At 45.4% G+C, this 23,629-nt stretch overlaps 5 protein-coding genes across 5 annotated transcripts; 4 read left to right on the top strand and 1 right to left on the bottom strand.

Moving 5' to 3' along the window:
- Positions 1-53: 53 nt before the first annotated feature.
- On the bottom strand, positions 54-2,788 carry AOL_s00007g402 (uncharacterized protein; the record flags this gene model as incomplete). Its single annotated transcript, XM_011120303.1, has 2 exons — positions 54-1,937; positions 2,000-2,788. The coding sequence occupies 2 exons, from the start codon at positions 2,786-2,788 to the stop codon at positions 54-56; spliced, it is 2,673 nt and encodes an 890-aa protein (XP_011118605.1).
- A 6,884-nt stretch (positions 2,789-9,672) lies between these two features.
- Positions 9,673-11,721, top strand: AOL_s00007g403 (uncharacterized protein; the record flags this gene model as incomplete). Its single annotated transcript, XM_011120304.1, has 7 exons — positions 9,673-10,026; positions 10,084-10,220; positions 10,276-10,648; positions 10,710-10,835; positions 10,899-11,382; positions 11,439-11,583; positions 11,643-11,721. The coding sequence occupies 7 exons, from the start codon at positions 9,673-9,675 to the stop codon at positions 11,719-11,721; spliced, it is 1,698 nt and encodes a 565-aa protein (XP_011118606.1).
- Positions 11,722-12,698: 977 nt separating this feature from the next.
- On the top strand, positions 12,699-14,943 carry AOL_s00007g404 (uncharacterized protein; the record flags this gene model as incomplete). The annotated part of the gene is made up of 7 exons (XM_011120305.1): positions 12,699-12,713; positions 12,777-12,813; positions 12,890-12,911; positions 12,985-13,033; positions 13,117-13,201; positions 13,257-14,375; positions 14,438-14,943. 7 exons carry the CDS (start codon positions 12,699-12,701, stop codon positions 14,941-14,943), a joined length of 1,833 nt encoding a protein of 610 aa, XP_011118607.1.
- Positions 14,944-16,782: 1,839 nt separating this feature from the next.
- AOL_s00007g405 (uncharacterized protein) lies at positions 16,783-19,214 on the top strand (the record flags this gene model as incomplete). Its single annotated transcript, XM_011120306.1, has 7 exons — positions 16,783-16,803; positions 17,035-17,316; positions 17,399-17,606; positions 17,672-18,426; positions 18,489-18,659; positions 18,716-18,843; positions 18,893-19,214. The coding sequence occupies 7 exons, from the start codon at positions 16,783-16,785 to the stop codon at positions 19,212-19,214; spliced, it is 1,887 nt and encodes a 628-aa protein (XP_011118608.1).
- Positions 19,215-21,487: 2,273 nt separating this feature from the next.
- On the top strand, positions 21,488-23,568 carry AOL_s00007g406 (uncharacterized protein; the record flags this gene model as incomplete). The annotated part of the gene is made up of 5 exons (XM_011120307.1): positions 21,488-21,667; positions 21,752-22,097; positions 22,209-22,743; positions 22,818-22,953; positions 23,026-23,568. 5 exons carry the CDS (start codon positions 21,488-21,490, stop codon positions 23,566-23,568), a joined length of 1,740 nt encoding a protein of 579 aa, XP_011118609.1.
- Positions 23,569-23,629: the final 61 nt, after the last annotated feature.

Raw genomic sequence — 23,629 nt, forward strand, 5'->3', positions numbered from 1 at the left:
AAAAAGAATCGAAGAGAACAAAGGGAAAGAGAGAAAGGAAAAGAAAAAGAAAATTAGCAAACCTCCCTGTACATTGCCGCCTTCTTGTAAGACGGCCCTCCCTCCTTGACCCTCTCATGCTGCTCCAGTAGACTGCCCGGCACAAAATTGCTGTTCAATGCCATGTTCAACAATGGCTTTGTGTTCCCGTGTCTTCCCGTTGCAACGCCATGGCCTTCTGTGGTATGTGAAGGTACCGATGCTAGCAACCCATTCATCTCAAATGCAGGGTCGACGTCAAATCGTTTCTTCGAAGATGTGGGAGTGAGCCCGTTGTTTTCAAACATAGGTTCAGTTGGCACATCAAATCGTTTTTTCGAAGATGTGGGAGTGAGCCCGTTGTTTTCAAACATAGGCTCAGTTGGCACCTCGAATCGTTTCTTCGAAGTTGTAGCCTTTAATGTCGCGCTACGTGCCCTCCCTGTTCGATGGGGTTCCTTGCCAGGTCCCATCCTTGTAGAGATACTTCGGCTGATAACGTTGATAGCGTTGGGGTTAACCGGTTCCGTTGCATGACTGATAAGCGGCCCAGCAGTTCTATCAACCTCCACACCGTGACCCGTAATCTTCTTCTTATACTTATACTTTTCTTCTTCTTCGGCATCAAAGTTGAGCAAAGTTTTGTGCTGCGGTCCAGTCGGTGAGATATGCTGGGGCATTCCAGCGGGATTTAGTCCATGCGATGTCTGGATCTTCGCCGGGGGGCTTGTAGTCTGGTCACGGTAGAAAGCCGTATCATTGTCCTTTCTCTGGCCTTGTCGTCCTCTCTCTTCAGCACGTTCTCGGATCGGTGTCTTCGGAGGCATTGACATGTTGTTGTATTCATCATGCCGATTTCCTGCCTTCTGGATAAGCGTTCCCTTCCTCTCTAACGGCAGTGGCTTCGACTCGATCGGTGCCATATTTCGTATTTCAACCTTCTTATCATACGCTTTGCCCAGAAGTCCACCAGGCAAGAAGTCGTCGTTTCCTTCGCCACCTTTTGACGAAGGAGCTCTGTCATTCACTCCCTGGTAGGCCGACGGATTCATCGCCCCAGCCACAAGACCCCTTGGTGAAACCAACCCAGGGCTCTTCAACGCATCACTGCCCTTCTGCGTCAATTTGCTCTCGGTAAGCAGTCTCGCAAGCTTTGTTTCCGATGCCTCGGGGCTTGAAACACTTTCCTGTTCCAGCTTCGCAGCGAGCTGGGATTCTGCTGCAGCTTTGGATTTCTCTTTTGAATGATACATATACGCTCTCCAATCATTCAACGTCTTGACCCACTCAAAGTACTGCTCCTGTGAGTCCGTAGCGAAAAAGTAAAAGAACCGGGACTGGTCGATAAACATCTGTTTTGAAGCTAACGCCTTCATGATGATAATATACTGACACTTCGAAGGGACATCAAAATGCCTCTTCTTCCCATACTGCCCAACAGTATACACACCATACTCCATAATATTACACACATGAGAGCTCTTCTCGCTCTTCGCTCGGCTACTCATCCTCGACATTGTAAGTTTCGCATCATCAAGGCAGAAATATCTTTTCGATTTAATTTTCGAGTTCGCATCTTCTCCCTTTGCGTAGTAGAAGTTCCCGAGTATTCGGGCAGGGTGTGCCCTTCCCGTGGCAGGTGTGGCTCTTAGGTTTTGGGATTTAATAACATCGACATCCAGGTATAGAGTCGCTTCCTCCTTTCGACATTCCATTGCATCGACGACGGTGGATACTATTTCCGATTCGTGGAGTGCACGTTCGAAGCCAAATCCGGGTAACCGCTCGATGATGATAGCAGCCCCTCTCAGCGTCATAGCGTCCTTTTTGCAGGCCCAGTCGAGTAATTCGCCAACAGTAGTATCACGTTTGAAGCTGAACTGCTGCCGACTCTTCTTCGATAAGACAACCATAACTTTCTATCGCAGAGGTTAGCCCCGAACTTGACATTAAGTTCCACTGATTTGGAAAGAATACATACCGCCAGTGTATTAGGATCGACCTTCTCCGGTGTGTGAGTAGATCTCGAAGCATGGGGAAGGACCTTAGCAGCATCAAAACCTTCACTCGAAGTACTGGTACTATCCGATCCCGAAGTCTTCGGTCCCGATCCAAGCGACTCATCACTCGTCTGTTTACTAGGTATCGGTTGCAACTGCGTCACATATTGTCTATAGACATCTAGCGGAATAGGGTCGTGTGTTAACTTTGTCGCCGGCGCCGTCATCGGAGGTCTTCCCAGGCCTGCGCCTGCAGATTGTGGATGCACGGAAGTAGGAGTCGTAACCGGTAGAGCAGGCATGGAATCGGTGTTTGTTTGAATCTTAGGAGGTGCTTTACGGTATCGTGATCGAGAACGAGCGATAGATTGCGAACGAGCCCTTCTTTCAGGACGACCGTCTTCAGGAGGAGCAGTGGATCCTTCCCTTGGTGTATTCGTTCCCGACGTCACAGCCGACACAACTTCCTTATTATGGTCGAATAACGGACGTTGGGCATCCATTGACGAACGACAGCTAGCGCTACCTCTCGCATGTCTCGCACGTGACCGTCTAGACCACAGTTTATCCTCGTCTTCTTCGTCATCGTCGTCCAGGAAGGTTGAAGGAATATTAGCGCCATTTGCTGTTTTATGACCTGCGCCGCTGTCTCTACGACTAACTCGAGTGGTTTGGTGAGGGAGCGGTTCGTCATCGTCGTCAAGGAAGCTCTTCGGAAGCTGCTTCCGCGACGACCTTCTGCCGTAGCGGTCTCTACTCGATCCTTCCATTATGTATGTGTCTTATATATCGTATGTCGTATATCGTACAATTACTTCTTGTATTGATTTTGCAGTCGGATGGTTCTTGTTGTTGTTGTGGTTATGCGATGTGGGTCGCTGGTGATGTAATTGGGTATAATACCAGGTACCAACAGTAATAATACTTTTCGATAATCGGTCGATGATGGTCGAATGAATCAACTGAATAGCTGAATAAATGATAAAAAAAGATGGGACGGTATGATCTGGTACGATACGATACCAAGCCTTTTGCCAACCTCAGCGCAGCGTCACAAAGCGTAATTAGATCCTCTCAGTTATTTTTGTGTCGAAGCCATTCAAGTTGTCCAAGTTTGGTCCAAGCGCTGTCCCAAAATATCCAAGAAGTCTTAATCCTGCGAGCGTCCACGGAGCCTTTTCGAAACGATCTTTCCCAATAGCTCGACTATCGGAAATCCAGTAACCAGTCCACCGGGCAAGCCACCTGTCTAGTATACTGTATGCCTGCCTGTCAAGGTTCCGTACAGCTATATGCTCTGCCGTCTGTGTATGCGAGGTCGAGGTTGAATTTAATTAATCTGACGAAATGCAATAACCACCTGCTGAAGAAAGTGTAGTAATCTTAACAACAGCTGACTGAGACTTCGAAAGGACAGAAGTAAATTAGGTGTCGTTTCAAACAATTCGAGGAAGCGTATGCGCCGGCGAATACACCTGTCGTCCGGCAATTCAGGTACTTAAGTAAGTAAGTCAAGTCAGTAAGTATAGGTACTATGTAAGTATTTCGATCCAACCTCTCGTAGTCGTAGTAGTACATACTTGCGATTCTTTCTTTCTCTCTCTCTCTGGCAGTCTTTCACTCACTCTATTTTTGCCCCCCCCTCTAAGCCAAGCAAGGAGCGAAATTGAGATCCGATCTTCTCTGTAGAACGATAGAAATGGAACGGCAGCACGAAATGATTGTCTGCCTGCTTGCCCGCCTTTCCTCCTCCTCCGTACGACTCAAATCTCCAAGAAGAATCCCACGATTTTTCCACTATTCCAATTTTATAACTTTGTGTCGTAGTAATATTAGCTGGTGGTGGTATCGAATGTTTCCTGTCCTGGTGAGGTTTCCGCCGTTTGTGTTACTCGTCGCACTCTAAACTATCTCCGGCTGGTCGTTGTGAACCCTGGATTTGTTTAAAAAAAATTGAAATCGAGATCTCGACCGCGGGGGAACTAAAACACCAACGTCCAAAGAACAAAGAACAATAGCAAAGTAGCCGAAAAGGGACGAAAAGAGAAAGAGGGCGTGTGTGAGGGTGTGTGTATTATATTATTATGTCTGTGTCTTTGTATCCGTCCAGCTGATCCAGTACGGGCACCAGTCGACAGTTAGTTCCAAATTAGAAAGGAATGCCAGAAGCTATGCAATGCAGCACCAGCGCAAAGAGGACTACCTCGAAGGGTGTGGGAAATATGAACAAGAAATAGAAAGGAAAGAAAGAAAGACCACCTTCGTTCGAAGATCAGAAAAGAAGAAAAGAATGGCGAAGAGACAGGTTCTTCGAGGAAAAGAAGAAAACATTAACTGCCAAAAGGCCGGAGCGAGAGCATTGGTGAGAGGGTTTTCCCGAACCCCCAGACTTTCCAAGATTTCCCCCCCAAATCCAATGCAAAGGACCCTTATCCTATCACAGGACGGCAAAAGAGCGACGACACTTGCGGTACAGGGATCTCGACAGCGCTGCCCGTTCTGGTGATGTGCCAGGTTTAGGCAGGTTGGTTCCTTACGTTTACTTCATCTGCCTATAAAACGGAGATGCCAACGAACCTTAACATTTCACACGCATGCGCAGTAGTATACTATACATCACTTCGCGCTTCAATTCTTGTGAAAAAAAACTCGAAGCTGGCTTTATTATTACCCAAGGGCCGCTCCTGTTCACGCAGATCCCGTTACAAAGTCCCCATCCCCGGTCAATTCTATGGCTTGTGCTAACAAACCCTACCGTAGACAGCGTTGAGGCTAATGAAAAGGAGGTAGGCGGCTGGACTCGTATACTTCAAACAGTCATTACCCGATGGTATCATATGGTGTGGCTCAAAGTCACAGTCGGCGGGATTGGAGATGCATGTCGCCTCCCCCTCGCTAGCACCATGTCTCCGATTTTCCAGAAGCTTTGAACTAACTATTAAGATCTTCTGTCGCGTGCTTTCTTCCCCTTGCGATCCATCCTCCATATTTTGTGGGGATTTCGTTCGTAACGAATCGAATGCGCCATTGCGATTTATGTCTCCGCTCGCGAGCTGATGGGGCTCTTCTTACCGCCTGATGACATCTGCAATGCAAGCTGCAGCTGAGCCAGATGGAACATTACACAGGCGATTGGTGATGCAATGACTTCATTTCTAATGCACGAAGAGGAGAAAAAAAGCAGAAACCAGAACTAGCATGTGCGCACGTCAAAGTCGGCCGACCAGTCGCAATCGTTTCAAGATCAGTCCAAAAATGAACTTTGGGGCCAATCCCGACCCTAGGCCCCTAACAGGTTCATAGCAGAACACCGTTTTGCCAGGCACAAAAAAGGAACAAAAGATGCCTTGCCTGCTGCGCCGCCAATGAGATTGGTGCGGTTCGATAGCCAATCATATGGTTGACATGCACCCCGCCGGCTAGCCTCTGTCCATCCCTTCATGCGTCTTTGGGTCGACGACGAGCACGGGTTGGGGAGACGGGTTTTGTTGGCCCAAGACCTTTGATTCGAGGTTCGCTTGAATTCACCTTGGGGTGATAGTTTTAAGTTCCATCGGGTTTCAACAATAGATGAGATATGTGGGATATAAGGCATAGGGCGACTTACCGCCTGCTGCAGCTGACTGCGCTGCATGTATGCAATGTTCATTACACTCAGGATTCCAGCTTTTTTGACAAGATACATATGTATAAGATTCTACTCTATATGTATTACAGTCAATTCTTATACGAGAACTTACTCCCCTTCGCATGCAACGTTGACATGAATGATCATATGAACAATCTATGGTATCCCAAAAGATCCCACCATCACGCCATTTCACTGCATCTTCGTCTAGTCTACTGGTATAATCCCACCAAGCCACAATATACTTCCAACATGTAACCCAGTAGTGAGAGATCAAGCCAAGGTCAAATATAAAATAATTGAATTTAACATCAAAAAATTTTATCCCGAGGCTGTTGAACAAAGTTAGACCCAACCTGACCAACTCTTAATTAATTTTCCAGGAATAAGGTAGTAGGTGTATATAATTACAAACTTCCAACAAGAAAAATTGTCTTTTCTGTCCGTTCGACGGGTTAAACCACGCCGACATCGATTATTCCATATTAAACACACACGGAATGTAGACACCCCCTAGTCCTTGTAAAGATCTTTTTTTTCCTCCCCCCGGCAAGCACCGACCGGGATATGCAAGGGGCACAAAGAAAGAACAAAAAACCTGCTGCTCGGTAAAAAGGGGCGAACCAAACTGACAAAACTGCATTTTTGGGAAGAACCTCGTTTGTCGTAGAAGCTTGTCCCTTGAGGATGGTGGTGTCATGTAGTGAGATCGAATATTTAGATCTTACTATTACTCTCCCATTGTGGGTGATTTCTGGGAGTCGGGACGACTCGACCAAAAAAGAATTAAGGTGGGGACCTTCTGTAATAGACGTTTCGGAAGCCGAGTTTGGGAAAGAAATTTCTTTATTTCTAAATTCAAGATCGAAATGATCTTTTGTTAGAATTGGGTAAAATATGAAGTTTAGGAATTCGGTCAGACATTCGTTTCTTCATGCAATATTATATCGACAATGCATGCACAAGAAAGAAAAGCTTAGGTGTTTAACGCAAAGGGAAAATAGTATACAATCTAAGACTTATTCATATGATCAATTTTTCGAATTCAACGGCTGCATTGTTAATTTTCCCCTCGATTACCACCGGTTATCGGCACTTTTTTCTTGCTTGGTATACTCCGTATTAGTATGACATCTACGGATACTACTACTACTATCAACTGAAGCACGTTTCGCCTTGTTCTTGGCCCAAGGAACAGGAAGTTTGAGATACGCGAATATAATACATTCAGGGCATACGTTTCGTGACCCGTATTGAAGGAGTATATATTTGGATGATCCCACCCATTTGAATTTATATATATCTACATAAAATTAGAAGGGGATTCTGTTTCCTTGGAGGAGTTTGAAACAGGCAGGATACTAGGTTACGTTTCCCGAGGTTAAATGCTATGTATAATACATAACGTAACCTTGTAAAGACCGAATTCATGGTAGGTTCACGCTTTATTTAATTTTAGAGACCAACGTTGTGACCGCGTGGTGCCAGGCGAGTAGTGTAACGTTAACCTTGGAGGATTTTCATTCGGATCCACGGATTGATCTTTTACGAGGATAGTGATTAATCGAGATCGATAATCTTACTATAGAACATGCCAACAATCGACTATGTTACGTTAGGTGGGGCTTGATGTCATGAGGCTCGATACATTTCACTAATTGATTAGCTATGAGTGTGTATAGCGCTGTAGCATCAATTGGAAGTTAGATCTATAGAAAATTATTTAAAAGTTACACGATCCAGCCAATGTCTAAAACTTGTGTATACCCCTTACCTAGTTAGTTAGATGCCCTTTTGTACTCGGAATTGGCCGTGGATGCCGAGGTATTTAGGTATTTCGGCATTCAATTTAGTAACACCTTCAAACTCGGTGTTCGATGTTGTAGCCTAGTGACTGTCGAAGGAAAAGAATAGAATTAAACCTCTCCTAGCTGTAAACACGCAATACAATGTCTTTATGAATTAGGCCCCCAGCTGGAAATATGGAGAGCCAAGAGAGAAAAAGATGTATGTAAGTACGTAAATTTTAAATTTAATAAAATAAGAATCGTCGAGAGCCATCGTTTCCCACGCGAGTTCAGAAATGAAGCTCATTGGTCGTTGGTATTCAATGGTGCTATGCACACGGATGAGTGTGGATATTGTGTATAACATGTATGGCGCACAGTTGAATCCAGCTGAATAAATCGTTATATAAAATCGTTGCGCATGAGACATGCATACGAATGGGCCTACGGCTTCGGCCCGACGGGATCGATATCGATATATAATTATTATTGAGAGGTAAATAATTTAGTAGATAATTTGAATAATCTCGAAGTTTAGGACGAGACAGGCGTGAAAATACCTGCTTTAGTCCATATGCCTATTAAAGTAAGTGCCTACTTACCTAGGATCTAGCTAATGCGGTATTAGCAAATCCGTCGAGAATGTTCCCAGAAGCGTCGAAGTATATAATAGATAAAGGTATCTAGTCAAAACGAAGCGTGGGTGGCAGAGCTAGCATCTCGCCAACAGACATGGATTCGATTCAAGACAATGGATGCTTCGAATCCCAACGCTTTTGCATGAATGCATGCCTAATGAGATATCGTCGGAATGAAATTATGTAATCAGCATTATGTAGATGTCATCGATATATCCGTAATCGAGGACTATAAGTCTAAAGGAGTAGTATACTGACCTGTACGGATTTCATGCAAATGCACTGTCTGTCAACATGTATGTAACTAGTCCAGGCTAGTGTCGCCGTTTCAGTTGGAATCTACTCTAAGTACTTAAGAGTAGTTGATGTTGAATTGAGGATGACGAGACTGGTACTTCCTGACAAGAGGTAATAAGTTCTTATTGAATTGGGCTGTCGGGTATTCGTGCCCAGCAATCGAGTCGACATCCCGATATCCTTGTCGGGGTTTTGTTTGCTGGCAATGGTCTCGCCCAGCCAACACGCTTCGACGTCGGTTCCTCACAGCTCCTCCTCACTACAGCTCACTCCAGAAAGCCTGACGAATGAAACTCTGCCAGTCGAAACACTGCTAGTAATTCTCTGACGAGTTCTTAATCCTCCAGACCCAGGAATCCGTCTTCCTGATTCTCTCTTCCTTCATCCCTTCACCAGCCTCGACACCGATCAGTGCTGTCCAGGGCCCTGGAACCTTGCACTGCCGAGACCGAGAGCAGGACAAGCTAGCTATCAGATAGCGAGCAAGCACCCGATCCACCGACTCTCACATGTGCTTTGCCTGACATCGTGGATTCAACCTTACCATTTTGATCTTCTGCACTTTTTGAACATTTTCTGACAGAGTCCGACGATTGTGCTCCATTATATCGGTTTCCAACTAAGTACTTAGCTATCGTACTTTAGTCATCGTATTTCGATATCAATCACCCGAATCGTCAGAACCGCCAAAGCAGTTCGTTCTACCGTAGGATTATCCCGGCTTCTTTCGATACCCCTCTCCTGCAGTTGGCCGTGGACGATACAAATCGCTCTTTTCGGTGATTTCTACTATAAACTGAGCCTAGCTAAGAATATTCTTGGTTCACCTTCTAGCCTGGAGAAGAACAAAAGAGAGTCAGCTGCAGGCCTACTACAAATCCTGTCCGTCATTAACGAGGAATTACGTCGCCACCTACATCCGTTGCAAACTACCATCTAACCATCAAATTCCGAGAGTCGAAGCGGGGGTTCGGTCACTTGTTTCGACTTTCACATCCAATAAGGAAGAAGATCTGGCGAGCCGACGTCCTTTCTCCGACATTTCTTTTTCGGCAGACGACGACGACAGCGATACACAAACCCTTGGCCCGTCAGGCTCTACTCCCATAGGCATCTCCGAAAGTGAGGGAGGGTCCACGGTAGAGGAGAGCTACCACACCAGCAGCCGCAGCAGCAGTCGACCGGAGTCCAGTTCTCGACCTTCCCGTCATAAACGACGGAAGATCGGGTCTCGAAGTCCCTCCGCTTCATCTCTGCTCCGGAACCAACTGCTCGGAGAGGCGGATAGTGCTCTGAAAACCAAAATGAGATTCGAGGATGATTCGGAGAACGTAAATAACGGTTCGGCCAACGGGGTTGCTCTTACCAACGGCAATAGTAGCCGGAAGGGTGGAAAAATGGTCGACAAGAATGGGGTTGGTGGCGGTCTCGGGCGGGATTATTTCGGTCATGATAGGGAAGAGGTGACGAGGTTGATCATTCAAGGTCTATATGATCTAGGGTACCGTGATTCGGCACAGAAACTGGAACAGGAGTCAACTTTCCCCTTAGAGTCGGACGATGCAGCTCACTTTCGGGATGCAGTAGAGAACGGCGACTGGAACAAAGTGGAGCAGTTACTTGGTGTTCTGGAGCTACAGGATAATGTTGATAAGAATGTGAGTTTGTAGATGGTACTCTCTACAAAGGTATGTGTTTTGCTAACAGTTTTATAGGGACTCTTATTTCTGCTACGACAACAGAAGTTTCTTGAACTTCTCGAGAGCAAACAACTTGGGCGGGCACTGCAGGTCTTACGTACAGAGCTGACACCCTTGAACTATGATATGGACCAGTTACATTTCCTGTCTAGGTATGAGTAAATATCATATCCTTTCCGGTCTTGATGTTGCTAATACGTCATGTAGCCTCATGATGCTATCGCCCGAAGATTTGCAAAGACGCGCGAACTGGGATGGAGCGAATGGAACCTCGCGAAGACGACTGTTGAATAAATTGTCGGGCGCTATATCGCCGTCAGTGATAATACCCGAACATCGACTAGCGACATTGTTACAACAAGTTAAAGATCACCAGATCTCGCGTTGCCTCTATCACAATACAGAGAACTCGCCAAGCTTATACACGGACCACGAGTGCGACAGGAGCCAGTTTCCTTCGCAGACTATGAGGATACTTGAGGACCATACAAATGAGGTGTGGACTGTGGCGTTCTCGCATAATGGGGAGCGACTAGCAACTGGTTCGAAAGATACAACGGCAATAATATATGATGTCAGCGTATGTTTGATACGGACAAAATTCCGAGGAAACATTAGTAATAAACTAACAAGAATTACAGACGTGGTCGATAGTGATGAATATGAAAGCGCATGAGGGAGGCGTTGCATATGTGTCCTGGTCACCTGATGATCAATATATTGTTACCTGTTCGAACGATCGAACCGCTAAGCTCTGGGATACAATAGTAAGCTTGACCTCTGACATAAAATTCGGGTATAATATGACACAATGCTAACGGGAATAATAGACTGGGAAGTGTATGCATACACTCACGAAACAAACTGAGCCGGTTACTTGCTGTGCCTGGGCCCCTGATGGCACGTACTTTGCTACTGGGAGCGTCGACAAATCGATTGTTCTCTGGAACCTCGCTGGGGAGGCATTGCACACCTGGCAGGGTAGCCGGATATATGACATAGTAATCACTCCGGACGGTGCCCGCCTAATAGCAATCTGCACCGAGCACAAGATTCATATTTACGACTTAACAACGCCAAAGAGGGACGAAATATGTGTCTTAAACATGAAAGCACCACTTACGAGTATATCAGTAACGAAAGACTCGAGGTTTGCGATTGTAAATATGGGGCAAGGAAGCGAGCAGATCCAAATGGTGGATTTGCAATATCACGAAGAAGTTAGAACGTTCAAAGGTCACAAACAGGGCAAATTTGTCATCAAGAGCTGTTTTGGGGGTGCAGATGAAAACTTTGTGGTTAGTGGTAGCGAAGGTAAGTATCATTGGGAACTGACCCCTTTGTAGGAATGGATTGCTGATTTGGTATAGATTGCTTGATATATGTGTGGCATAAGGATAATGGACAATTGATGGAGAGCCTCGAGGGTCATACTGGTACAGTGAACTGTGTGGCATGGAATCCTACAAACCCTCAAATGTTTGCGTCTGCGGGCGATGATAAAGTTGTGAGGATGTAAGTACCCGATCTAGTCCCCTTGTGGTATCAATGAAGCTAATTATATGGCAATATAGTTGGTCTGTTGCTAGTGACTCGCTGAAGGGAAAAGAGCGGGAAGAGATGGCGTTTTTTGACGAGATGATTGATGCATAAGCGGTATTGCTAGGTCGAATTTACATGAGACAATACAGTAAGGTTCTTTATGGCACTCTGGGGATCATGACTTCCATCAAGCATTGGATCAGCGATAGCGGATTGCTATTTGGCATCCCACCGCCCTACCTTTTCCCCTCCTTTTATTTAAGTTACTTGTATTCTTTTTCTCTGTCATTTTTTCTTTTCTTTTTCTCCCTTGGAGGGTAGGAACGCTTTCTTCTAGCCTTGGTGTTTTCTCTTGAATATTGGGGCGGTGAGTGTGATACACTCTGGTTCTTTTCATTTGCTTTGCTTTGAGGTTTGGGCGGGGTTCTGTTATAATAGCGAGAAGGTGGTAGGTGAGGGGCTGTGTCTAGAGCAAGATTGGAGGTGGTGATGGAAGAATAATCGATATTGGATAATATAATTTGGTGTAACTATAGTATTCTGTTTCCATCTACAGTCTGGGGGATGCTCATCTACGCCTTGCATAGCGAGTACGTACGAGTGCTAGCAGTGCTCCAGTTAGCTAGGCATCTGGATTCGAGATCTAAATTGGGGGGGGGTATATGGCCATATCATGTGAGACTTTTCGACTTTAAAATTGATTTTCCTATAAAAATAGAACAAAACGATATAGATTATCCTAGGGGTTGGGCTCATAACTGGGTATCTGAAATCTCGATCTCGAGATCTGGATCCCTACCCTGTTGTTGCAGACGGTGAGAATATGTGTTGTGATAAGATAACGTTAACACCTGGTGAACGCGAAAGCTAGCTAGCTCTCGGAGAAGAGGTGACGTTTGTGCTCTCCCAGATTCAACATCCCACTTTCCTGCTCCTCTTCTTCTTCCCCCCCCTGTACAGTTTCAGCGATCTGGAACTCGAATATCCTGATACCGATTTTACCCCCGCCGAAATCCGTTGAATTACGATATTGAAAGAGAAAGAGCTATAGAGGTGTTTTCTGGCGTTATTTTTACGGAATAGATACAATGGTATGGTTTCCTGTATGGTGTTGTAGAAGGAGGGAAAGAGGGCTAATAGTGTAACTTTTGATTGGGTACTTATAGTCGAAGAGAGATGCTGAGGCTTCGGAGGACCGATATGGTGAGTGTTTCTGCCGCTATTTGAAGTATTGAGAGACGGGGTTACAATTCTGACTAATGGGTGATTCTTTATGTAGGGTCCATTTACTCCATATCTGGGTATATATATTCAATATCCTTTTCCTTCCGAGATCCGTGGTCGCGATAGATGTTAATGAGGGTTTGAGGGCAGACCGGTCGTTATTGCGGAGAACATGATTGGGTGTGCTATGTACGAGCTTGTATGTCTCTCTTGAGCTCTACGATACTGGCGCTAAGCGTGCGAGATGATGGAGGCTGATATACGTTGATGGGTGGGGAATAGGTTCGAGTCGGACACGATTCTTTGATGGGTGAGGTTATTAGGATAGAGGCGGATAAGGCGACGATTCAGGTTTATGAAGAAACTGGTATGTATTCTATAGCTTTATACGAAAAGGGCACAGGTAGCTAATATCTTCCTAGCTGGTGTTACTGTCGGCGATCCCGTCCTACGAACTGGCAAGCCTCTCTCCGTCGAATTGGGTCCAGGTCTCATGGAAAACATCTACGACGGAATTCAACGCCCTCTCAAAGAAATTCAACGCGAATCGCAGGGTATTTATATCCCCCGTGGTATCGACATTACCGCGCTGGATCGTAAGAAGGATTGGGAGTTCACTCCGGGTGACAAGAAAGTCGGCGATCACATTACCGGAGGCGATATCTACGCTACTGTATTCGAGAACTCGTTGATGAATGACCATCAAATCCTTCTTCCGCCTCGGGCTAGGGGTACAATCACTTACATCGCCGAAAAGGGGAGCTATAATGTCACGGATAAGGTTTTGGAGGTGGAGTTCGATGGAAAGAAACAAAGCTTTACGATGATGCATACTTGGCCCGTGCGTGTTCCTCGACCGGTCGCTGAAAGAGAACAAGCAGATTATCCGCTTTTCACGGGACAGAGAGTTCTGGACGCGCTGTTCCCTAGTGTGCAAGGTGGTACTACGGCTATTCCTGGTGCTTTCGGGTGCGGAAAGACTGTTATTAGTCAGTCGTTAAGTAAATTTTCGAATACGGATGGTATTATCTATGTTGGTTGTGGTGAAAGAGGAAATGAGATGGCAGAAGTTTTGAAGGATTTCCCGGAGTTGTCGATCGAGATCAAAGGAAGGAGGGAGCAGATTATGAAGCGAACGACTTTGGTGGCGAATACTTCCAACATGCCTGTAGCTGCACGTGAAGCGTCGATTTATACCGGTATTACGTTGGCCGAGTATTTCCGTGATCAGGGCAAGGACATGGCCATGATTGCAGATTCGTCGTCGAGATGGGCGGAGGCTCTCAGGGAACTTTCTGGACGATTGGGAGAAATGCCTGCTGATCAGGGTTTCCCGGCGTATTTGGGAGCGAAGTTGGCTAGTTTCTACGAGAGAGCAGGAAAGGTTAGGTGTTTGGGAAGTCCCGGACGAACTGGGTCGGTTTCCATTGTTGGGGCCGTCAGTCCGCCTGGTGGTGACTTTTCTGATCCGGTTACTGCATCGACTTTGAATATCGTACAGGTCTTTTGGGGGTTGGATAAACGTCTGGCGCAGAGGAAGCGTATGTTTCTCTTTCACTCTGTTCTCTTTTCTTTGGCATAAGGATACTGACCGATGATGTAGATTTCCCGTCTGTGAATACCGGGCTGTCTTACAGCAAGTATACAAAGTCGCTGGATAAGTACTACGAGAAGAACTTCCCGGAGTTCCCCAAGTACCGTGACCAAGTCAAGAAGCTACTTTCGGACTCCGAAGATTTGGAGCAAGTCGTGCAACTTGTTGGTGCACAATCTCTCGCTGATAACGACAAGGTTACGCTTTACATTGCCACGTTGGTTAAAGAGGACTTCTTACAACAAAACGGATACTCCAAGTACGATCAATACTGCCCGATGTGGAAGAGCAACTGGATGATGAAGAACATGATGGGATTCCATGATGAGGCGCAGAAGGCAGTTGCGAGCGGGGTCTCGTGGAACAAGATTAAGGAAGCGACAGGAGATTTGCAGCATCAACTGAGGAGTATGAAGTTTGAGATTCCGGATGATGGGGAGGAGACCATTACCGCGAAGTATGAGAAATTGCATCAAGGGATTTTGGAGAAGTTTTCGGCAATTTCGGATGAGTAGGTACCTAGCTAGCTAGCTAGCTATTTGCCTAGCCTATCTACCTAGTTATCATTCCTATTAAACTGGTATATCATGCGGTTCTCTTTCTTTTATGTCCTTCGGCTTTCGATTCTTTCTTTGCAATTGGCTTTAGTCTAGTTCCATTGGCTTTGTAGTGAGCATAACTGGTCATTATATATTTATTTTATGAACCGATTCGAGCATATTTATCTATTTTAGACATTTTAATAGGTATTGCGATACTCATACGTAATCATGCCCCGAATGCATACTTACATAGAAGTACTTACTCTGATCCAGTATATAGTATACACACCATATACTAGTGCCAGATGCATCGATGCATGAATTGTGGCTGGGATGACATAGAATTCTAGAAGCACATTGCATTCGTTAATGTCAAAAAAAGATAAATTTACACCTGCAGCACCTTAGGTGTGTATGTAAAATATCTCGTAGTGGATGGATGCAGATGGCCCATCGCATTCGAATTCTTTAGCTTCTCGAAGCTGGACCGGCTTGGCTGGCGGTTGCCGCCCGGTTTTGACCAGGCTGACCTGCAATAAAAACACGGCGGGCCCTTGTCTGGGACCTGCCGGGGTGGAGTGGAAGGGTCAGGTACTTACTTACTTGGTTACTGAGATGTTTGAATGATTGTTTGGATCGCGGCGGGAAGTGCCCCTTTACTATAAGTACCAAGTGTGCACAGGATGGTACGAGATATGAGATATGAGATATGATAAGTGATATGATTGATATGATATGATATGAAGTCTGAGATAGTATAGTTATGGTATGATAGTATAGGATAGTTTAGTGGTGAGGACAGTGTTGTTGTGTGTGGTTGTTTCTCTCTCCGATTCCTTCCTCTCGTTCTCCATTCTCTTGTTCTCTCGCTCTCTTCTCGCTCCCCCTAGCAGGGTCTCTCTCATCTCCCTCCATCAAGCACGCTCTCCTCGCAATATAAATCCCATCCATCTATACATCTATCATCGCCATCTCCTATATACCTACCTACGCCTACCTTACTTCTGGCTTCAGCTTCGTATCAGCTCAAATCCACGGACTCTCTCGGTTCCAGCATCATCGGCCATTGATTGGTTGCTCGCCTGTGCTGCTTAGCTTTCCTAACTGACGCTTTGGTACTTTCTCCCTTTCCAGTCAGTCAGCCAAACCAAGCCAAACCAGCCCAGACCAGGCCAGTCAGACAGCCAACCAGCCAGCAAGGGAACAAGGGAACAAGAGAGAGAGAGAGAGAGAACTTGAAGAACAGGAGGAACAGGAATAGGAACAGCCAGCTGCTGTTGCTTGCAGGTTCGCAGAGCCAGTGAGCTTCTTACTCTTGTTATTCTGCAGACCTCCCCGCAATAGGCACAGACAGACAGAGGCAGACAGAGTATCACCTTCAACCACAGAGACAACCACCCGTCCCATCCATCCATCCCCGGGACTCCTTTCCCTCCGGAAGTTATAGGTCCCACCGGTTCATCTCGATCAATCGACCAACCCATCCGTACCTCCACAATCTCCTCCTGCATCTCGTCGACCGAGCGGTGCTCTCAATTGGGCATTCCCGCTCCTCTGGTTAGCGGTACATCTCCTGGAGGCCACCAACATCTCCGAAAGTCACCAAAACCCCCCTCATTCCCTCTCGCCCCTTTTGGAATCACGTCACACCGTACAATCCCTCGGAACGGTCGACCTGGCAATCAGCAAAAAAAGAACTAGTTACTACTCTCCTCTGCTGCTCGTCGGCTCCAACCCGTTTCGTTTATCATAACCCTATCTGGGGATTTATTCTCGACATAGTTTCGATAGACAACGGTTCCAATGCTCAACATGAACAGATTCAAGCAAAGAGTAGGCAGTCCTTCGCCACACCCACCCCTCTTCCCATCCATCTTCCAACGCTTAGTCGCGTTTCTCTACCGTTCATTTGCTTGAGCTCCTCCTTAGCATGCTTCACGACTTTTCTTCGCGAAGTCCATGTTCGGGCGAGGCTCTCCCAGCTAAATCGTATTTGTCTCAGAGCTTAAAGTGGCTGACTATTTTTGGCGCGTGTTTTCCCCACGCTTTTGGCGATATTTATAGCTTCGGGGTAAAGAGTCTAAGACCTCCTCATCTAAGAAGAAGGATTCATCAGATTCTCCGTCGAAGAAAGAAGAAAAGGCGGAGAAGAAGTCGGAGAAGAGCGTCCTCGCCTCCAATTCCTTACCACCTGCTCCAAATGTCGGTTCATCATCTGCCAACTCCCTCGGTGGGTCAGCTAACTCGTCGACCTCATCTCTCGGATCGCACACTCAGCAAAATGCTTCTCCAATGACCAACAGAATGCTAGCGCCACATGTAGTTATTAGCCCCAGTAGTGCTCCTGTAAGTGGCATCTCGATCTCGGATATGTTTAAAGGTTTTATGATGGAAAGACTTGAGTAGCTGATTCTTGGTTTTGATATAGCACCCACCCCCTCCTGGTGCTGCAGAGACAATGCCTGGTGATCTGCAACCGCCGAAGGCAGGATCTAAGGTCAACTATCCTATCGGCCTCCAGACTACCCCGAAAGACGTCACATTCCCTGAGGGTGTTAAGACACCCAAAAGGCAGCACTCTTCTCGCTTTGATGTTTCTGAGAAACGAGAGCTTGAGAAGTTACACGGATTTCACGGTATGTGTGGCTGCTATCATCAGAATCTACAGGGCGAGGATTTGCATGTTAATACCCCGCTTTAGAGGTGCCACCTGCTCGCCGACAAGAACTATTCTTGCAGAAACTAGACCAGTGTAATGTAATATTCGACTTCAACGATGCTGCCGCCGACATGAAATCAAAGGAAATCAAACGACTTGCCCTTCACGAATTACTAGATTATGTCGCCAACAACAGACAAGTTATTTCGGAACCAATGTACCCCAAGGTCGTCGAGATGTTCGCTAAGAATCTTTTCCGACCTATCCCGCCACCAGTCAATCCTGTCGGAGACGCGTTCGATCCTGAGGAAGACGAACCTGTCCTTGAAGTTGCCTGGCCACACATCCAAGTCGTCTACGAGTTTTTCCTACGCTTCATTGAAAGTCAAGACTTCAATACCAATATCGCTAAGCAATATATTGACCATGGTTTCGTCTTGCAACTCCTTGAACTGTTTGATAGCGAGGATCCTCGAGAGCGAGATTTCCTCAAGACAACCTTGCACAGGATATACGGCAAATTCTTGAATCTCAGGTCTTTTATAAGGCGATCCATTAATAATGTGTTCTTCCAGTTCGTGTACGAGACTGAGCGATTCAACGGCATAGCAGAACTGTTGGAGATTCTAGGGTCCATTATTAACGGATTTGCACTACCCCTTAAAGAGGAGCACAAGCTGTTCTTAACAAGAGTTCTTCTACCACTACACAAAGCGAAGAGCTTGAGCATGTATCACCCACAGTTGGCATATTGTATCGTTCAGTTCTTAGAGAAGGATGCCGCCCTCACAGAGGAGGTTTGTTTTTCACATTCGCTTTATGTACGGAATGACGACCTATATACTAACTCGGAGATTAGGTTGTATTGGGATTATTACGATATTGGCCTAAGGTTAACAGCACGAAGGAGGTTATGTTCCTCAACGAGGTTGAGGACATCTTCGAGGTTATGGACCCCGCCGAATTCGCTAAGGTTCAAGAGCCACTGTTCCACCAACTAGCCAAATCCGTTGCCAGCCCCCACTTCCAGGTCTGTGCTCATGACACCCTCTCTGAAGCGTAATAGAAAACTAATTCGAGCTGCAGGTCGCTGAGAGGGCACTTTACTTCTGGAATAACGAATACTTCTGCAACTTGGTCAGTGACAACGTTGAAGTCATCCTCCCGATCATGTTCGCCCCTCTTTATGAAAACTCGAAGGGTCATTGGAATAGGTATGTAATACTTTTTCTGAATATTGTGGTACATTCTAATGTTATATAGAACCATTCACGGCCTTGTTTATAACGCGATGAAGCTGTTTATGGAGATTAACCCCACCCTTTTCGATGAGTGCTCGGCAGAGTATGCTGCGCATCAAGAAGGAGCGGAGGCCCGTGCCCAGGAGCGTCAGGGACGATGGAAAGCTTTGGAAGACCATGCGAAGAAGCGCCGACCTGGTGTCCCACTCCCAAGACCTGCTTCGCCCATGGTTATCACACACGAAGACGCAAATGGGGATCTCAATGGCAATCCCAACGGGAGAGCATGGGCGCCGCATATGGTAGGTGGAGCGATCTCTGCAGGTGGAGAGATTGTTGGCTAACGGGAATTGTCCGGGTAGGGTCTCACCCATGAAGCGTAGCCCTTTGAGTGTTGACGACCACCGCCAGCTTTGTTATTTCCTTGCTGTTCTTTTTGCTCGTCCGATTGCCCGCGCTACTAGACCTGCTTCTTGCTACTTTCACGAGTGACTCTTTTCTGCGTCTCTTCCGCGATAATCCTTTCTTTTATTATGGGGACCAACATCTCAGCTATTATTGATAATGCTGTACTTGTTCTTTGTTTTGTTCTTTTCTTTTCTTCTTCTTCCTTTTCTCTCTATGCGTCCTCAATCCCACGTACCCTCTTGACTAGTCATGGAGTTCTGTTTCATAGCGACAGGCCGACATGTTACTCTTTTTTGAATGGCGACCATTCTCCTCCCCCCTCTTTCCCGCTTTCAACTCCTCCTCTTCCTCTTCCTCTTAACGATTCCTAGTCTCTTCCGGATGTTTTAGCACCTCCTGTTGCCTTCACCTTTTCCTCGTATCATCTTTTTGGTTCCTTTCTGTTGTTTATATTTCTTGGACCTTGGTTCATAACCCTGACTGAACACCTACACACACACACGCACGCACACCTCCATCTCCTTTTTGAATCTTACTATTATAACCGGTCCCTTTTCTGTGGCGAAAACAAAAAAACAAATTTATGTGTACGAATGAGCGGACTCGGATGTTAGGGAAGGGAGCAGCAGGAGGTGGAACTCTTTTTTATAGTTCTTTTTTTTCCCTTTTATTTCTTTAAAAAAAAGCGAGATGTAGTAATGAAATTAAGTGCCGTGATGTGCTCACCTTTTTTTTCTCCACCTTCTACTCCTCCTCCTCTTCTTCTCTCTCTATATATATCTCCGACTTTTATTTTTCTTCTTTACAAGGCGATTGGTTGGAGGCTACAGTATTTGCAATGGATTGGGATTTAGGAATTCGAGAGGGTCTTGCGATATATTGTTTTCTTTTTCTTTTTCTAACATGTGTGATATTGATATATATATTGATATTGATATTGATCTTGCAATATTTGACCTTTTTGTTATTTGGTAGCTTTTGGTTAATTTGCAGTGTATACATATATACTTACTTAAGTACTACTTATTTTTTACTATCTTTGGCTTAAAAGCTAGCGCCTGGATGGATTTGAGGTTGTATTTCTATGTGTTAGTATGTTTGTGTGAACTGTCGTGTAGTCGTGCGCTGGGTATTTAGTATCGTACGTATAAGTACCTATCTACATGCTTTTCTTTCTTTTTCTTTTTAAAATTTTCTTATCTCTTTTTTTTCGTCTATGAGTATCTGGTATGGGTAGGTACCTATATATATATATACCTAATCAATACGGCATTTGTAGGTGCTTTATTTTTATTTGAGGCTAAGGGTAAAGGGGAAGTATCTATACTTTGATAGTTGGTCTTGTACTTTCAAGCTATAGAGGTGGATTAGAGTTTCCTCAGCCACAAGTGGAGAAATCTGAAGTAAGCGTTATAATGAAAATTTCTCATCTCCGACTCTCACTGTTAGATCGGGGCTGTGGTTTAGTGGTATAACGTTTCTTTCGCATAGAAAAGGTCCTTGGTTCGATTCCTAGCTGCTCCACTTCTAAACATCTTTTTTGCAACTTTTCTTTTTTGTCTTTTTGGTTATTACATAGTATCTTTTGATCTGGAGGTGTGGTGATAGTGGGTGGGTCTTCAAGAGCTCCATTGACTAGCGGGGGAAGGTGGGGGGTTGATTTGATGGGGAAGGTTAGGATGAAAATATAACAATGGGTTTTGTGTTGCTTGGGCTGGTTTGTGAGTTAAAAAAAAAACATCTACATCAGGTATTTTGAAGGTGCTGTAAGCCATCAATCGGTCAATCCTCCAACTGTTTCAGCTACGAGGATAAAACATTATTACCATTGTAGTGCCATCGAAATCGACACTATCCTCAACCTTCACTGATATTTTGCAGGAAGGCGACTGGACTCGACCTTGAAACGGACTTTCAAATTCACCAGTGGTCAGTTCATATATCATCGATTTTTACCTAGCGGGTTCGAACCCGGGCTTCGTCGCTCCGAGACTTTTTTTCCCTTCTTTCTCCCAGAAACCAAAAAATCCAACGCCTGGCAACAAAAAAAAATGATATAGCGGAACTTGCCTGATCTAAATTCTAGACTGGCTCATCAAGAAAGCCCAGCTTTAATTAGCTGTTACTCGGAAAAGGGTCTTTGAAGGAACTGTGAAGCAGAAAAGAAAAAAGAAGAAGAAGAAGAAGAAGAAGAAGAAGAAAAGACAAGATGTCGAGGTCTCCGTACATCCTAGAAGACGAGTATGATCGGCCCAAGCCTCCGCCGTCCGAGGCGCCTTGGTGTGAGATTCCAGATAAACAGTTATTGGCAGTAGAGCATCCGGCTGTTATTTTGAACAATTCGGACCGGGCGGTTAGGATGTTGGGGGGTGGGAAGGCTGTTGCACAGGTTTGTTATACATCTTTATCTTCCTTTTGCACTTACTTCTGTAGTCTACTAGAAATTCTTACTCATATAAAAAAAATCGAATAGGCATTCAAACCAAATCCAGAAAATATATCGGAGCCCAATGGTCTCGAACTACGGTTTAGACCTGGAGATGCATTGGCCCCTCCGGTTCAAGGCAAACCGGCAAGGACCCGTGCCATGGTTCTCAAAATCACTGTTCCCAAGGGAAAGGGACCGAATCCTAGACCTCCTCCGGGTGAAGAACCAGATATTCCCAAGATTTTAAAAAGTTTAAATGGGAAGTTCACATCTGAAGTTGTAGGTTGGGTAGACCATACGATTCGGTTTAGGGATATGGCGGATTATCAGTGGAATACGAGAAACTCGGACTGGGCAAGGAATGTAGAGGAGAATATGATGGAGTTGGATCGTAGGTTTTTCCCAAAACTTCTCTCTTTAGATATATATTTTGGTTTCTGGTTCTTAATTGACGGCTGCATGGATTTTGAGATTAACGGGTGATTTTTGATGTTATGTATAGTGCAGGCTCTCAAACGCTTCAGAATGACCGACAAAATCACTGCTGATGCAAACGCAGAAATCATGCGTCCACCACGGTTCACTCATATAAACTACCCATTCGTCTACGGTTTCCGCCAAAACCCCGCTATAAAAGTCGACACGGATATCAACGGCGAACCAGTTTTCATCAATGCCGGAGCACGGGTCCAGACACAAACCCAATATGGCAATTGGAATTCCGATACAGTCCCTCAAGCAGGAAGATTGAAACGTCCAAAGGAGCCTGAAGTGCTTGTGGACTGCCTGAAGAAACTTGAGGAATTGTTTGAGGAGAGACCGATATGGACTAGACGCGGGTTGATGAATAATATGCCTAGTAGTTTGTGGCAGCAGTTGAAGTGGGCGTATCCGCATGTTGCGTATTATTGGAGAAGTGGGCCTTGGAGGGATACGTATGTGAAGTTTGGGGTTGATCCGAGAAAGGGTAAGGAGTTTGCGAAGTATCAGGTTGTGGCGTTTAAAGTGCATACGGTTAAGCCGAAGAAGGATTCTAGGTGAGGATTTTTTATCCGTGCTACTCTATTACTATTCTGCGAGCTCTGCTAATGAATATATAAAAATATTTTAGTCAAAATGAGGGACATTTGTTTGACGGGGAAAGTATTATTCTCGATGGAAAGATTTGGCAGTTTTGCGACTTGAAAGATCCGTTGTTGGCAGAATTGGCGGATATTGAGAAGTGTGAGGCGAGAGATGTTTGTGATGTAAGTTAATTGCCTTTTTTTCCCTCCCTCTCTATCTTACGATCTCAAAGACTAATAATTTTCAATGGACAGAATACCGACGGCTGGTTTCCTAATAATCGTCATTTCAAAATAAAGTATATTATGAGAAGAAAATTATCAGCGTTAATCGCCGGGAAGAAAATGGATGATAGAGTCTTTGAAGCGATACTGAAGGAACCGGATTCAGCGGCGCCAGGAACTTTACCGCCAAGAAAGCAGATAATGTATACCACAAGCCTGGATGGACAAGAAGGAGGAACTATTGGTGAAGGGGATAAGATGGATATAGTTGAGACGGAAGAGGGCGATGCGGAGGTTGAAGTTGATGAACTAGTGGATGAATTTGGGGAAGAGTTTGAAAGCGAAAGTGAGGGTGAAGAGGAGGAAGAAGAAGAAGAAGAAGATGATGATGATGATGAAGCAAGTGAAGATGAAGAGGATGAAAGTAGTAAAAAGGAGAAAGGGGAAACAGCAGCAAGAGATGAAAGGTTACAAAAGCTTATGGAAAGGTTTATGCAGGGTCATCAGCATGAAGGGGTGTCGAGGAAGACTGGGGATGATGATGATTTTGAACTGCTCGGAGAGAGTGATTGATGGATTGCGTGTACAGGGTACTTGGCGCAAGACTTGTAATATTTAATATTTGGCAAATGAT

This window comes from Orbilia oligospora (assembly GCF_000225545.1).
Source record: "Orbilia oligospora ATCC 24927 unplaced genomic scaffold scaffold00007, whole genome shotgun sequence".
Taxonomy (NCBI): domain Eukaryota; kingdom Fungi; phylum Ascomycota; class Orbiliomycetes; order Orbiliales; family Orbiliaceae; genus Orbilia; species Orbilia oligospora.